The following is a 13,188-nucleotide window of genomic DNA, read 5'->3' on the forward strand; positions in this document are numbered from 1 at the left end:
ATTATTAAAACTAGCATGAAAATGACTTTTAAAATAGCTGAAAAATATAGGTTATACATTTGTCAAATCAATAAAGTGTTAAAAACAAAATGTACGCGGACGAAGTCGCGGGCGACCGCTAGTTTAATGATAAATACAAACGTTCCTATAACATTTAAATAATTTAAATTCCGTACATTTTACCTTCTTGGGAAAATACATAGGATGGTTTTATTTTAACATATTTGCTTTAGAGTAAAAACTTAGGTATTACAACTTATTCAAACATACATACTTTACATGCCAGGTCGTAAATTGTCCATAACTGAGACGAAACGTGTCGGGAGCAATGCACTATTCGTGTGTATTTTTCCTACATTTTGAAAGCCCTCAAAGGGTCTTATGACGTCATCATTTCTTGCGAAAATGACGCGAAGGGGTTTTGCTGGTCCATTAGGTAAATGATTCTTCGGGTAAACAAAACCCCGAAAGTCAAACTAAAAGCTGTTTGCTTATAGTATATTGTAACTTTTGTGTATCAAGTTATTATACTGGCCCAGATTTTGTTAAACAACACAGACAATTTACCAAAAGCTCTTATTTATAGTCTTAGAATGACAGGCATTTTATAATTCAGAGTACAAAATGAAAGATGGATGTAAATAATCTTGTCATGGCCAGTTAGACGTACCCAAGTGTCTGCTACCTTTTAGAAAAAAGACGTTTCAATTATTCACGAGAAGCCTTGTTGGCAACGATTGTTTAATGGACAAAATACGACGATCACAAGAAGAAAAAATATATTCCCTCAGAACTTCACTCTTAACTACAGTCTAGATATGCCTAAAGTCATAAAAAATATATCTCACTTATATGTTCGTGACTTCCTAAAATTTAATGCGAAAGGTTACGTTTGAAAGTGGCATAAATGTCACTAAATAGGATATTTACTTAGGTGATACAGTTTACAGCTGTCCTTTGAGGATCTAGACGTAAAGGATATAAGCATATAGAGGCTGTTACTTATGATTACGCGACAGTCGTAAATGCCAACTGAAAAAGAAATGTGAATTTTTATTAAGTACGAGAGGGTTTTATTTCTATGTGCGTTTACAAGAGGTTCTTATTTTCTGTCTAAATAATCTGTTTTGATGGGGAAGTTTACATATGGCTTAGTTCAGCTGTCTAGTCTTTCTTGTTACGTACTTATACAGAATGCTTTTGCTTGAAGTTACTATAATATAGAGTCTCGCAACTCACATACAACATTTTACTAACCAAGAAAGGAAGGAGTGCAAAGCTTCTCAAAATATTCAGTAAAAAGAAATGAGCAAGAAGTCAAAAATGGCTAATATCAGAATCGCAAAGTTATCTGGAGTGAACTGTACTTGTTATGTCATTCTGCGGTATTTTCACTGCAATCTCATTCATCTGAAACTGCGATCAGATTATTGAATAAGCAAACTTCCAAACTTTTCAATACGATGCTGACGGAAATGGGTCAAGCGTTAGATTTGAAATATCTCGTCTTATATTTTATACAATATATTAGAATTTCAGCCGTGTACTCGATCTTATGATTTACGCAAACTCATGCATCAGCGATAAGCACCCCTTGTGTTTATTTCACACGAGTAGGTTCATTATAAATACGCCTCAGACCGCGACGGCACGCTGTGAAAATATTCGCAATTTAAGAATTCACGCATCTTTTACAGTATCGCCTTTTCAAACGTTTTCGAGTTATGGTACTTTGTATTTTTTTTATAATAAAATTATGCGAAACGTTTTGGTTATGGATAAAAGGTAATTTTGGGAATGTATGTGCATTTATGCTCTGCTTCACGAACCGATTTTTATAAATAGGTTCCTTTACGAACGTAGCAGGAAAACTTTCGTTTATCAGAATATTTTCCCTTTTAATTGCTGAACACAAATTTGTTTCTCCATTACACTTTGTTATTTAGCAGTAAACAAATTACTGCTAACCATAGCTATTTCAAGCAAGACGAGTGAAATAAAAGGTATCCAGGCTAACTAAAAGGTTTCTGTTACTTAACAATTCTGCTATTAAGGTCGAACGGCTAATTAGGACCAGCAATTAACACTTTATAACCAATTTCATTGACGCACCGATAATCGTGTTTTATTTTGTGTACGAAGGTCGTAATTTCGCGGTCGTATATCTTTTACTTTCACTATTAAAACAGGGAACAATTTGTGAAAAACATCGTACACATATTAACGTGAAAACCTCTGTTATTGAATTCCTTTATCTTGTAAATGTCCGGCATTCGCGTTTTTCTTATCTGAAAGCCGGCAACACCATTTAACCACTGACAATTTAAATTAAGTCATCATCCTCCGAGCCTTTTTCCCAATCATTTTGGGGTCGGCTTCCAGTCTAACCGGATTCAGCTGAGTACCAGTGCTTTACAAGAAGCGACTGCCTATCTGACAATTTAAATTAAGTAAATATGCGAATCTTAAATCGGAAGGTAAACTGTAGCATGAATAAATATTTGTCATGTTTCATAAGCCTGTAATTTTGGTTGCGACGTTTTTATGGCGTACAACATTCCAACATTGCATAGCTAAAAATATGTCGAATATACTAACTGATATTGTTGCGGGTATAGGCTCGGTTCGAATATGCGCGACTAATTCGGAGCTGAAAAAAATCTGATGCACGGTTCTGACTTACGGTAGATGCCAATTGTTTGATGTCACGCGTATACGCGCACCAATGTCCATATAGTTAGAATAGTATATTATTAATAACGATTAATAAGGTTATATTTATTAAGTTCCATACTACTAAATTCTGCTTAGTTAACTATTGTGATTGTCCAAGTTTTCTTCACTAAATGTTTACAATGAGCAAATGCAGTTATATCGTACTTTGTTTGTAAAACGCAAAATTCAGTTTACAGCTAGTATTTTTGTTCAGGAATGCTCTAAGTATTTACTCTTAAGGAAAACTTTGTACATAAGTTTAACGAACTTTAACAGTGTTTAAACTATGTTGACTCCGCTAAGATTCTCAAACAAGATAATAATTAGTCCAACCAGTTAGTAGGAAAAAATTAGCTTCAATTTATTTAAGCCTTTCATGATGGTTAATTACTAAATACGTTCAAAAAAGATGTGAGATGAATAGAAACTCTTCTCATTGGTAAATAAATGTTGTGTAGAGAAATACAAATGGAAATGGGAAAATCGTCCAAACAAAATATCAAATTCTAATTAAAAACCGTACAGTTGAAATTTCAATTTGTTATTAACTATGGCAGACCTATGAAAAGGGTATTTACACAACCGCAATAAAGGCCTGTAGGTACCTACAACTGAACGGGCCGATCCAACTGATGAATGAGTATTTGTTGTGCTCAAGCTTGTTCAGATTTTACGTACCTATACAACATTTCAATAGACAATACTTATGTGCAAATTGTTATTTCAAGTCGTTGCTGAATCACTGACTGCAGAACACCTCATCAACCATCGAATATTGGGGTTTAGTAATTACAAGAGTTTATTCAAAGACTAGGCAGAAGCTCAATCATACTGGCCATAGTTCAAAAAGGTTTCTGTTATCTAAATACTGTGTATGATGGAGAGACCAAAAATCTAGGGTAAACCGTTTAAGACTCACTAAAGGTACTTAGTACATCATCTTGTCGTTAACCCCTTGACCCGTTTGCCGATATCAAACTTAAGGACTAGGCTCAAGGGTCTACTGTCTGATGATATAATTAACAGATATCACACGTCCATTATTTGCACATACATACGTTACACTAATTGCGTAAGTTACTTGATATAGCTATATCGATGTTACAGAAGTAGTTAAGTAACAGAAGATTCTTGGTCTCATTATGCAGTATATTATTCGGATAAGTATTTACGTATATTTTAATTACAATTCGAAAAATTACATAACTATTCGGTCGGGAACGTGAGTTTAACATTTATACAATTATATAACAGATTGGGAATCACTAAATCCATTTCAGACATGCTAAAAAGATACGTGCAACTTCTGCTCCATAAATCCCGATCTCTTGAATCGAATATTCGATGCAATACTTTTTTCACTTTCATCCTTCTACTCCAATATGTTAACAATAGCTCTTGCTTCAATTGTACGCGCGTACAAGAAGTTTGTATCGTAAAATTCAAATGTGTTCTCCATTCTTTTGATAATAAATACGTAATGTTTGTTTCAGCGCGCATACTTCAAAGCGTATTGCCAAAGTAATAATAGTGGTTATATGGTTTCTGGCGCTCTCTTTAGCCGCTCCAATGGCTATGTCTTGGGAGGTTATCATGGAAGACGAATTAGATCCAGGTGAGTGTATATTTAAGGAAATCTCTACGGCACCATCAATATCAATATTGAGAGTAGGTACCAACGCTTTCTTTGGTTTTTAAGTAAATTGTTTATACTACGCATTACGTGAAAACTTTGGGTGTAAACAATTTGGTGGAACCGGTAATCAAAGTTATAGTATTAACGTTAGACAAGACAATATTTACATGTTTAGACAATGTCGTTATCAAAAATTATATAAGAACCGCAAATTCATATTTAGGACATAGTCATGTATTATTTACCCCACGAAATACCTACATGGAGGTATTTGCGGAATGTGCCTCGTAGTTGCAAGTTTAGTTTCAGCGCTAGTGGATCGTTTAGCGTGACATCTCACTATACAAGCCAACTTCACGCTTGTACTCCTACTAACCTACTCCATATTATAGCTTATTATATTAAGTCAGTAAATGAACACACAATATACAAACTATAACAACGCTGCTACCGCCTAGCTGGGAACTATTCCGTAACTGTAATTGGTTTTACTCTGATCGACTCTCGATCTAATATTATCTAATGGCCCCACTGCAGGGTTGGCGTCCCTTCTCCTACAATGAGTATTGTTTACCGTGTGTATTTGTTGAGTTTTGTTACGTAACCGTCTGTTTAAGATGTGGGTATTATTGAGGTGTAGGTAAACTGAATTCACATTATATGGTAAGTATACAAAGTTACAATAATAATTTCTCTTTTCGCAGTTGCAAAAATCTTTTACAAAAAGCCGTTTTGTGCACCCACCGAGTTCGGCTCACATTCGCTCGCCATTTATAGACTGTTGTTGTATGTATTTCAGGTAAGTTAAATTTTTCCATCGCCTTTGTTGACGTAAATTGCGTACCTATAATTCATTTTGATTCCATTGAATGCCAGCGAAATATACATCTGAAATTGTATTGTCACTCTAAATGACTTGGTCATTGTGAAACTGATTGAGTGTGAATTACGGTAGATTGGATGCTATTGATTATTCAAGAATTCACGAATGTTATTACTGTTTTGGGATAGTTAGAGGTCCGCCCACACAATGATATATGATTACTCATACATATTTAAGATCCCTATCGCATAGACAATTTATTTGTTTTAACAACGCCTATAAATACAATTAAAAATATTATGTGATACTAACGTTACAATTACTCAAAATAGTACCTACGTACGTAGGGTATTTATATAGCTACATATTATGTGACATAGTATAAAACATGTAACGAAGTTTATGATCAAATGTTTTGGATAGATACTTTTACTTTGACATCTGATATTAAAAGAAAAAAGCAGGTGTTTTGGATTTAATTAATAGACGCGGACTATGAAATTTTCCGATCCCATTTTTTCCAAATACTTTCATTAAACCACAAACAAAGTGATTAAGTACAGAGTAACAAAACAATGTTATCAATAACATTGAAAAGGAAAACGGAATTAAATTTTTGTCAAGGTGAACTAGTAATTAAAAGTTCCATAAATTCTCATTAGTGGCTTGTTTATTCCCTTTAGTACGTAATCCCGTTGTGCGTGATTACGTTTGCCTACGCTCATATGGCGATGAAACTGTGGGGAGCGCGCGCCCCGGGGAACGCACAGGAGACCAGGGATGCTAACCACATGCGGAACAAGAAGAAGGTAAGATTCTCGAATACATATTCACTATAGTTTATTATGACTCGTTGATCACGCTTTAAAAGTCTGTCTAAACCAATCGGTACAAACAAATAACAAGCTAACTATTTACACCACTAAAAAAACGACGTCACAAATCCAGTCAACTAAAGACATTCCCATTTATTTACATTCCTTAATTAAATTGATGGATATAAAAGATTCAGTGGGTCAACCTTTACGGAGTACGTAAGCGTCAAATACATGGACCGCAATTCGAAATCGTAAATAAACGTTCAAGAGCACGAATTCGGCATTACCATTGATCTCCGTGGCCTGTGCTGAGAGCAAATTGATCACTCGTACGCATTCTATAGCATACCTACCTACTGCAGATGGTTTGTAAAACGCGGGAGATGTCAGAACACATTTTCATTCATTTCCAATGACCCCGACAGCTTAAGTCTCTACAAGATAGATGTCTCGGCGATATTTTCTTAAAATTACGACTGCATCTCTCATTCTGTAATTCCTTCCTCCGAAATAAACGACATAAATTTCACAGACGTTGAAGACACAAAAGAAATTGGAAAACAATCGCTTGCAAACTGAAATTAATGTGAACCTGCAACATTTTATAAAATTTTTGGTATATAAGAATGTTGACTTATTTATAGATATTTAATATTGTTTTTGAAGTTTCAGTAGGTATTATTTTTACTACTTAATTCTGGTTAAATCTTGTTTGATCTTTCCATGTAGCCGTAATTCTCAACGAGGGTTTACCGATATATCTATTTTCAGAAACATGTATGTATATATCTGTTTTCCGCATGTTTATTTTGTTACTTCGGTAAATCAACTAAAAGCATTGTTTTAATGGTAGATCCATCAGCAGGATAAACATCAATAACAATGTAGAGATAGTGACAAATAAATAGTACCTACCTCATTTCTTTTTATTTACATTTTACAACTTCCACCGTACGATAGACAGGTTCGTTGTTTATAGATAAACTTACTTTTACTGCTCCAAAGTTTAAGCAGAGAAGGTTTAGTTTGATAAGCTGTGGGTATTTAAGGGGACTTTAAACTCTCCCGTAATTTATTTAATGTAATATTTATTTTAAATAGTGTTCTTGGTTGCTATTTTTAATTCAAAACTTCATCACTGCTAAATCCTACATTTATCGGTTAAAAAATTCGTCGTTTTAGTGTTACTCAAGTTGGAAAACATTGAGCCTCAAGTTGCGGTTACCGGAAAAAAATACGATTACGTTTCCCATAACGCAAGATATCCCTAATCAGTTAGGATTAGGTAAGGTTACGAAAATTTTATGGAAAAATATCCCAATCCTGACGCGAAAGGCCGATCCATCATCAGCAGTATAATGATGTGGCTGCCTTAAGAACCTGTTACATTTAGAAATAGCGTTCTATTTCCGTGTAACAGATGGTTAGCCGATTTAAATCCATCTGGTGCAAATTGAATGCAATGTAATCTAATGTAAATAAACACGCTTCAACATTAGCTAGTTAAACGCATGTTGCATTGGAATTCTAGTGTCATTTTTTGAAAGATAATGAATAGGATATGTATATAGGTAATAATTATGTGAATTCTGTGTCTCTTACGTATCATTTACAACATGATATACGTGATATTTCACGTGTTTTACACCCATCTCTTTATCAGAACCAGTTTGCTGATGAGTAAAATATAATTCAAATTACTTCATGGGTGAGAATCACTAATCCAGGGTGTCAGTAGTATAACTTAAAGCTTAAAATAGTACTTAAAGCAGGTATCTAAAATATGTAGACTTAATTTCTGTACAACAATTTTAAGAATGAGCGTCTCGTAAAATAATATTATATAAACTGCTTACAGCGTTGAAAAGGGCGTTAAGTGTTTATATAAGACAAAAACCTACAAGACAGTACCTAATTGTCAAACGTTTTACGATTAATTAATTATGTAATATAAACAGTCGACAAGGTTCTTCACATTAATTTGAACATATGGAAGATTTCACACGCAATTTCCTTTCGTAATTAATTGATTAATTATCCTGAAAGCAATTAAGTAAACTTGATAATGTAAGAACTTAAAATGTGTCAGTGTAACGTGGCAATGATCCGATAGCTTGCTCACCTGCTTCTGACGTACAACTGACGTAAACACGGACAAACAGACGGCGCGAAGTATTTTAAACCTGAGCATGACGTCATGTTCCACCTGCAATGTTGTGAAGACCCTTCACAACAACTAATAGTTCACTGCTAACAAATTGATTCTACTGTTCAAGCTAAAAATAATAAAAAACCTCCCTTCATATAAAATAAACAGCAAAATCTTTTATGACAGTTTTTGAGGCCAAACCAAATTACATTCCGATACTAAAACATTTTTTGGACCATTCACGTAGGTATGGATATTTAACTTTCGTTAAAATGTTAGTAGAGTCACTTAAAAGCTTTCAGCCAATAAAAAGTACTTTTACTACCAAAGCAAAGCTATAGGGAGCTTTACATTTTAGTGTTTATTTAAACGGAAAAGTTTCCTTGTAACTTTCACTACTTTCACTTACATCGTTGTTGTGCCTACAAATCTTTTTAGAAGTAGAATAGGGACAACCTATTTCCAACCATTTCATGGTACATTTACCAATGTCGTTCATCTTTTTTCGATATTTCGCTGTTGTGGTTAGGTCTCCGGTATCTATAAAAAGAACATCATTCGTACTCCACGCGTCGGTTCAGCCATAATGTGGATTTATAAGGGTGCGATCCATGTGTGAGGTACCTACAGCTATAAATGTTCGAACATAATTATTGATTTAACCCGTAATATGCTAGTAGATTTCGATAAAATTGGTCTTCCAAAGGTTAATTTACTAAATCATTCCTTAGTTAACGATTATCAGTACCAGTTTCGGTCGATAGTTCAAAGGTGTATTTACCCAGTGATAACCTACATAATATGTACAACTATGTATAGCCCACGTGGGTCTCCATTCACTTCTGGTTATAAGTAGCATATATATGCTGGTGATTATTATCCAAAAACACTACTGTAACCACTTTGGAGTTTAATTTTGCGAAATCTCTTAATAAACACCTACGACTTAAACGGAATCATTGAGCAACCTTTTCGTAGATAGAAATAGCTAGCTAATAGAAGTATAACTTGCACATAAACCTGTGTTTGTGCATTTACGGGAACGATAAACTGGCATCCCTTATTTAGCAATTCACAGAAATCCTTCATATGCATAAATGCCAAAATACCTTTGTGCTTGTATGTGCACATTTTGGGTTCATAACTCATTATTAAGGGCCTCTAAAATGTCAGTATGTCTTCCTCTGAAAACTGACTGTGTTAATTGTTATATTAAATGTAGGTAGGATTTGGCAATCAGACAAACAGCTTCCTAACTGCATGGTCATAATACTTACAGGCCTTCTCAACAACCTGCCATGACCATTACACAAACATTCTCCTGTCACTTAATAGCTACTCTTCCGAATTACTTTACTTCCATTAAGGGTGTGTCTCAACGACTAACAGCAAGCTAAACATAATTAAAATACTATTTTGTGTCTAATGTCGCGAGCAGAAATCATATTTTGATTATTATGTTTGTAGCGACACGCTGTTGGCGTTCATTATAATGCTTTCTTCGCGTGATTTTAAGAGGTTATTTAATGTGAACACGGTCTATTAGTTGTTCCCCGAGGTTTCACCCACGTCCCAGGAGAACCACATTGCATGAATGAGTAAAAAGTAGCCTTTCTCCTTTATTAGGGCCTGTGTAACTTTCATTTAAATCAGTTCAGCAGTTTTGGCTTGCAAGTCCGATAGACAGACAGACAGTTACCACACATTTACAATATTTGTAACGATCGTTGGAAGCATCGGTCGAACCGAAAACAAGTAAAACAACAGCTATAAAAAGCACGTGAAGGAGGATTCATAGGGGTATCCTACTTATTGAAGAGTTGATGGGATGGACGATGATTTCAAAAGGACATCACGAAAATATTGATCAACTTTACCGATATCTGTATTTCTGAATAAAACGAAAACTTAAGCTTGTAGGTAAAGACTACTTTTCTACTTAATAACAAAGGTTTTCGTTAAATAGGTTTATGTTATTCAAATAATATGAAATGAGATAAAGACTAAGCGGCAAAGTGTGGTCTGAATAAACAAAGACAACCTTTTAGCATTTACATAAAATACGAATGTTGCTCATTTTAATAAATAAAATGTTTCACAGGTGATAAAAATGTTGGTGCTGGTCGTAGCTCTCTTCGCATTGTGCTGGCTGCCACTACAGAGCTACTTATTACTACAATCGTTTTTCCCATCAATTAACGAGTAAGTATTTAGCAGAATTCATATTTTATAAGTATAAGCAATTAAAACGTATTTAGAAAAGATAATTGAACTGCTTCAAAAATTAATCAGGCTAACAAAAGATTTAACAACCTTCGAGCCCCTAGGCGATGACCTTAAGGTTAGAGTATCGAGATTAATATTATGAGAGCAACTTTTCGGCTTATTTTATCTTGAGACTTAGGTTTAATGGTGCTTAAAATATACTAAGATATAGATTACAGCGAAAACTTGTTTGGTACTCAGCTGTCTTTTCACTTACGAAGTAAAAATAAATCTACTATAGAAGAGATTTTCATTTCTACGCTACGTTACATTTTCAAAGAGGGAACTGAAATTGTCTAAATAACTTTACATTAACAACTGCATGAAAAAGGCATTCTTCATTACAATGTGTAGCAATATCCACGTTTAAAAATTACATTTTTATTCACAGTCATATTCGTTTCATGAATATGATTTATTTTATGGGACCTGTGTTGAGGGAAACATTCATTTCAAATAAAATAAAAATCATGATCAATTCAATGAATTCCAACAGGCTTATTTTTATTCAATAACGCCCTGTTGATGGAAGTAAGCGAAAAAAAATCACTCCATCGTTTATCGCACGAAAAGGCCCCCATTTTTTGGCAACTCTGTTCACGCCTGAAACGAAGCACTCATTGTGTATCCTTATGCGGAATAATATTTTGTGAAAACCAGTAGTACTTTATGGAACTGTTATTTCTTAAAACGTAATGTATACGTATTTATCTATGTATCACTTACATTTCACAAACGAACGTTATGAGAGAGGAAAAAAATCTAATAGTAAAGTAGCTATCTATAACAAAATGCCAAATCCAATTTCCAGCTTAGTGAGCATTTAACTGCGATGTTTGATTGGGTAATTCAAATCAAACTACATTTGATTAAGTTCTAATTACTAATTTATGAAACTAATACCTATTTACAGTTATGATCAAATCCAATTTGTCACAATATGAGAGATTAATGAGTTATACTGATTGAATGAAGAGTGTACTACTCGTTACCATGATGAATTGAAAGTAAAATAAATAATTGTACTAAAAATGTGAAAGAGTTCAATTACTTGTGTCCAAACATTGATATTTTACTTCGAGAAAATACATGACTATATCTTTTTCAGGTACAAGTACATTAACGTGCTATTCTTCTGCTTCGACTGGCTAGCAATGAGCAACTCTTGCTATAACCCGTTCATATACGCTATCTACAACGTAAGTTTCTAATACTTACTTACTTATTTTTTTACAAAATTAGTAATTTATTTTACCAAATTTTTTAACCAAAATACTTATAAACTTGGTAATAGGCGATGAAGTTGATAACATGGTTCAAACTTTGTTTTATTATTTAATTAGAAGTTTTCGAAACTAGCTCTTATCACTTGTTTAATCTTAGAGGCAATTCTAGTTTTGTTACATTAATTCGAACACTTAAGTAACACGCAACTACCAAATTAGGTACACGGGTTACTGTGGATTTTTCTAAGAAATCTGAAATTACCTCATTTCTTACCCACCTCGAATAGATTTATCATGTAAGCAAGGGTCATAACACTGGTTTTATAGGCTCTTGTGCGTCGTGACGAACGCTGCCCTTTCAGCTTCGTTCTCAAAGATTTCCCAAAAGAGACCTTCACTAGGAAGGGTGAACCAAATTGCCCTCTATATTCAGAAAACAAAACTTATGATTGACTATAAAAATATCTGTATTAAGAAGTTGCAGAGACACTGGTAGCCTTTCAATTTTATTTACTTGGAATCGGAGTGGTTCACAACAACTATGAGCTAATTCACAGCGAACCATATTTTTTCAGGAAAAGTTCAAGAAAGAATTCAAACAACGCTTCACTTTTGGGAAAAAGCCAAGCAGATTTGTTAACGATAGCTACGAGGTAAAGCGATTATCGACATTTAATAAAATTAAATTTAGTCTAGTCTGATCTAGTTTAAAATCTAATTAATCTATTTCAGGACGGCCAGTCGTACCGAACAAGAATTTTATCGTTCCGATCAACCAACGACAGAAGTGGCTATTCATCCAGAAAATCTTTGAACATGCCGCCGGGGGACACTTTAAAAGTTCCTTCTAGAAATTCATGTCATTGTATGGGAAATCAGAGCAGAGAAAATGGATTTAACTTTATGAAAACTGAAGACATGGAGGGGCACGGGAACAGCAGGCGGTATCTGAACATAAGAATGAGTAATCCAGATATTGGTAAAAGAAGATTAGCTAAGAAGCTATCGAATAGAGACGACATGCCTATAGGCGATGAGAGAGTCAGTGAACTGTACATATTCCCAAACAGTAACATTGTAGAATTTACAGACATATCATACGATGACAAAGTGTAAATACGTTGAGATTTCCATTATTTTTAGTACTAAATAATAATAATCAAACATGTGATGTGATAGAATTATTAATAATGTTAAACTATAAGTTAACAAATTAAAGTGATAAGCTGAATTTGGTGGTTTCAATTGCTTGAATGATATTATCGAAGTACTTCCTTTGTGATGGTAATGGTGAGTATTGAATTACAAACACCTACATTTTTAATTAATGATTGACAATATATCAACAAGCATTGGTATTTCTCAGGTTGAAGTGAAAATACTGAACTATTTTATCTGATGCAAAGTACAATTGACTGATTGATTAATTCATGTGTGTAACTATAGACATCAGCTTCATAACTGAATAAACTCATTTGCGTAGGTAGGCCATGCTGAAATTTTTTGATAAAACAGGCAGAACCTGCAATACAGCAGTAATACATAAGATACGCGAG

The 13,188-nt window shown here is 34.1% G+C and overlaps 1 protein-coding gene across 1 annotated transcript in view; it reads left to right on the forward strand.

Moving 5' to 3' along the window:
• The window catches only part of LOC124630718 (RYamide receptor-like), a 31,711-nt gene extending 18,848 nt beyond the window's left edge, over positions 1 to 12,863 (forward strand). Inside the window, exons 5-11 of the mRNA XM_047164697.1 lie at positions 4,209 to 4,330; positions 5,056 to 5,150; positions 5,858 to 5,983; positions 10,243 to 10,343; positions 11,515 to 11,605; positions 12,208 to 12,285; positions 12,365 to 12,863. Of these exons, the coding sequence (XP_047020653.1) occupies positions 4,209 to 4,330; positions 5,056 to 5,150; positions 5,858 to 5,983; positions 10,243 to 10,343; positions 11,515 to 11,605; positions 12,208 to 12,285; positions 12,365 to 12,748 (997 nt within the window). The 3' untranslated portion in view covers positions 12,749 to 12,863. The remainder of the gene's footprint in view (positions 1 to 4,208; positions 4,331 to 5,055; positions 5,151 to 5,857; positions 5,984 to 10,242; positions 10,344 to 11,514; positions 11,606 to 12,207; positions 12,286 to 12,364) is intronic.
• The last annotated feature ends 325 nt before the right edge of the window (positions 12,864 to 13,188 follow it).

This window comes from Helicoverpa zea, chromosome 5 (genome assembly GCF_022581195.2).
Source record: "Helicoverpa zea isolate HzStark_Cry1AcR chromosome 5, ilHelZeax1.1, whole genome shotgun sequence".
NCBI lineage: Eukaryota > Metazoa > Arthropoda > Insecta > Lepidoptera > Noctuidae > Helicoverpa > Helicoverpa zea.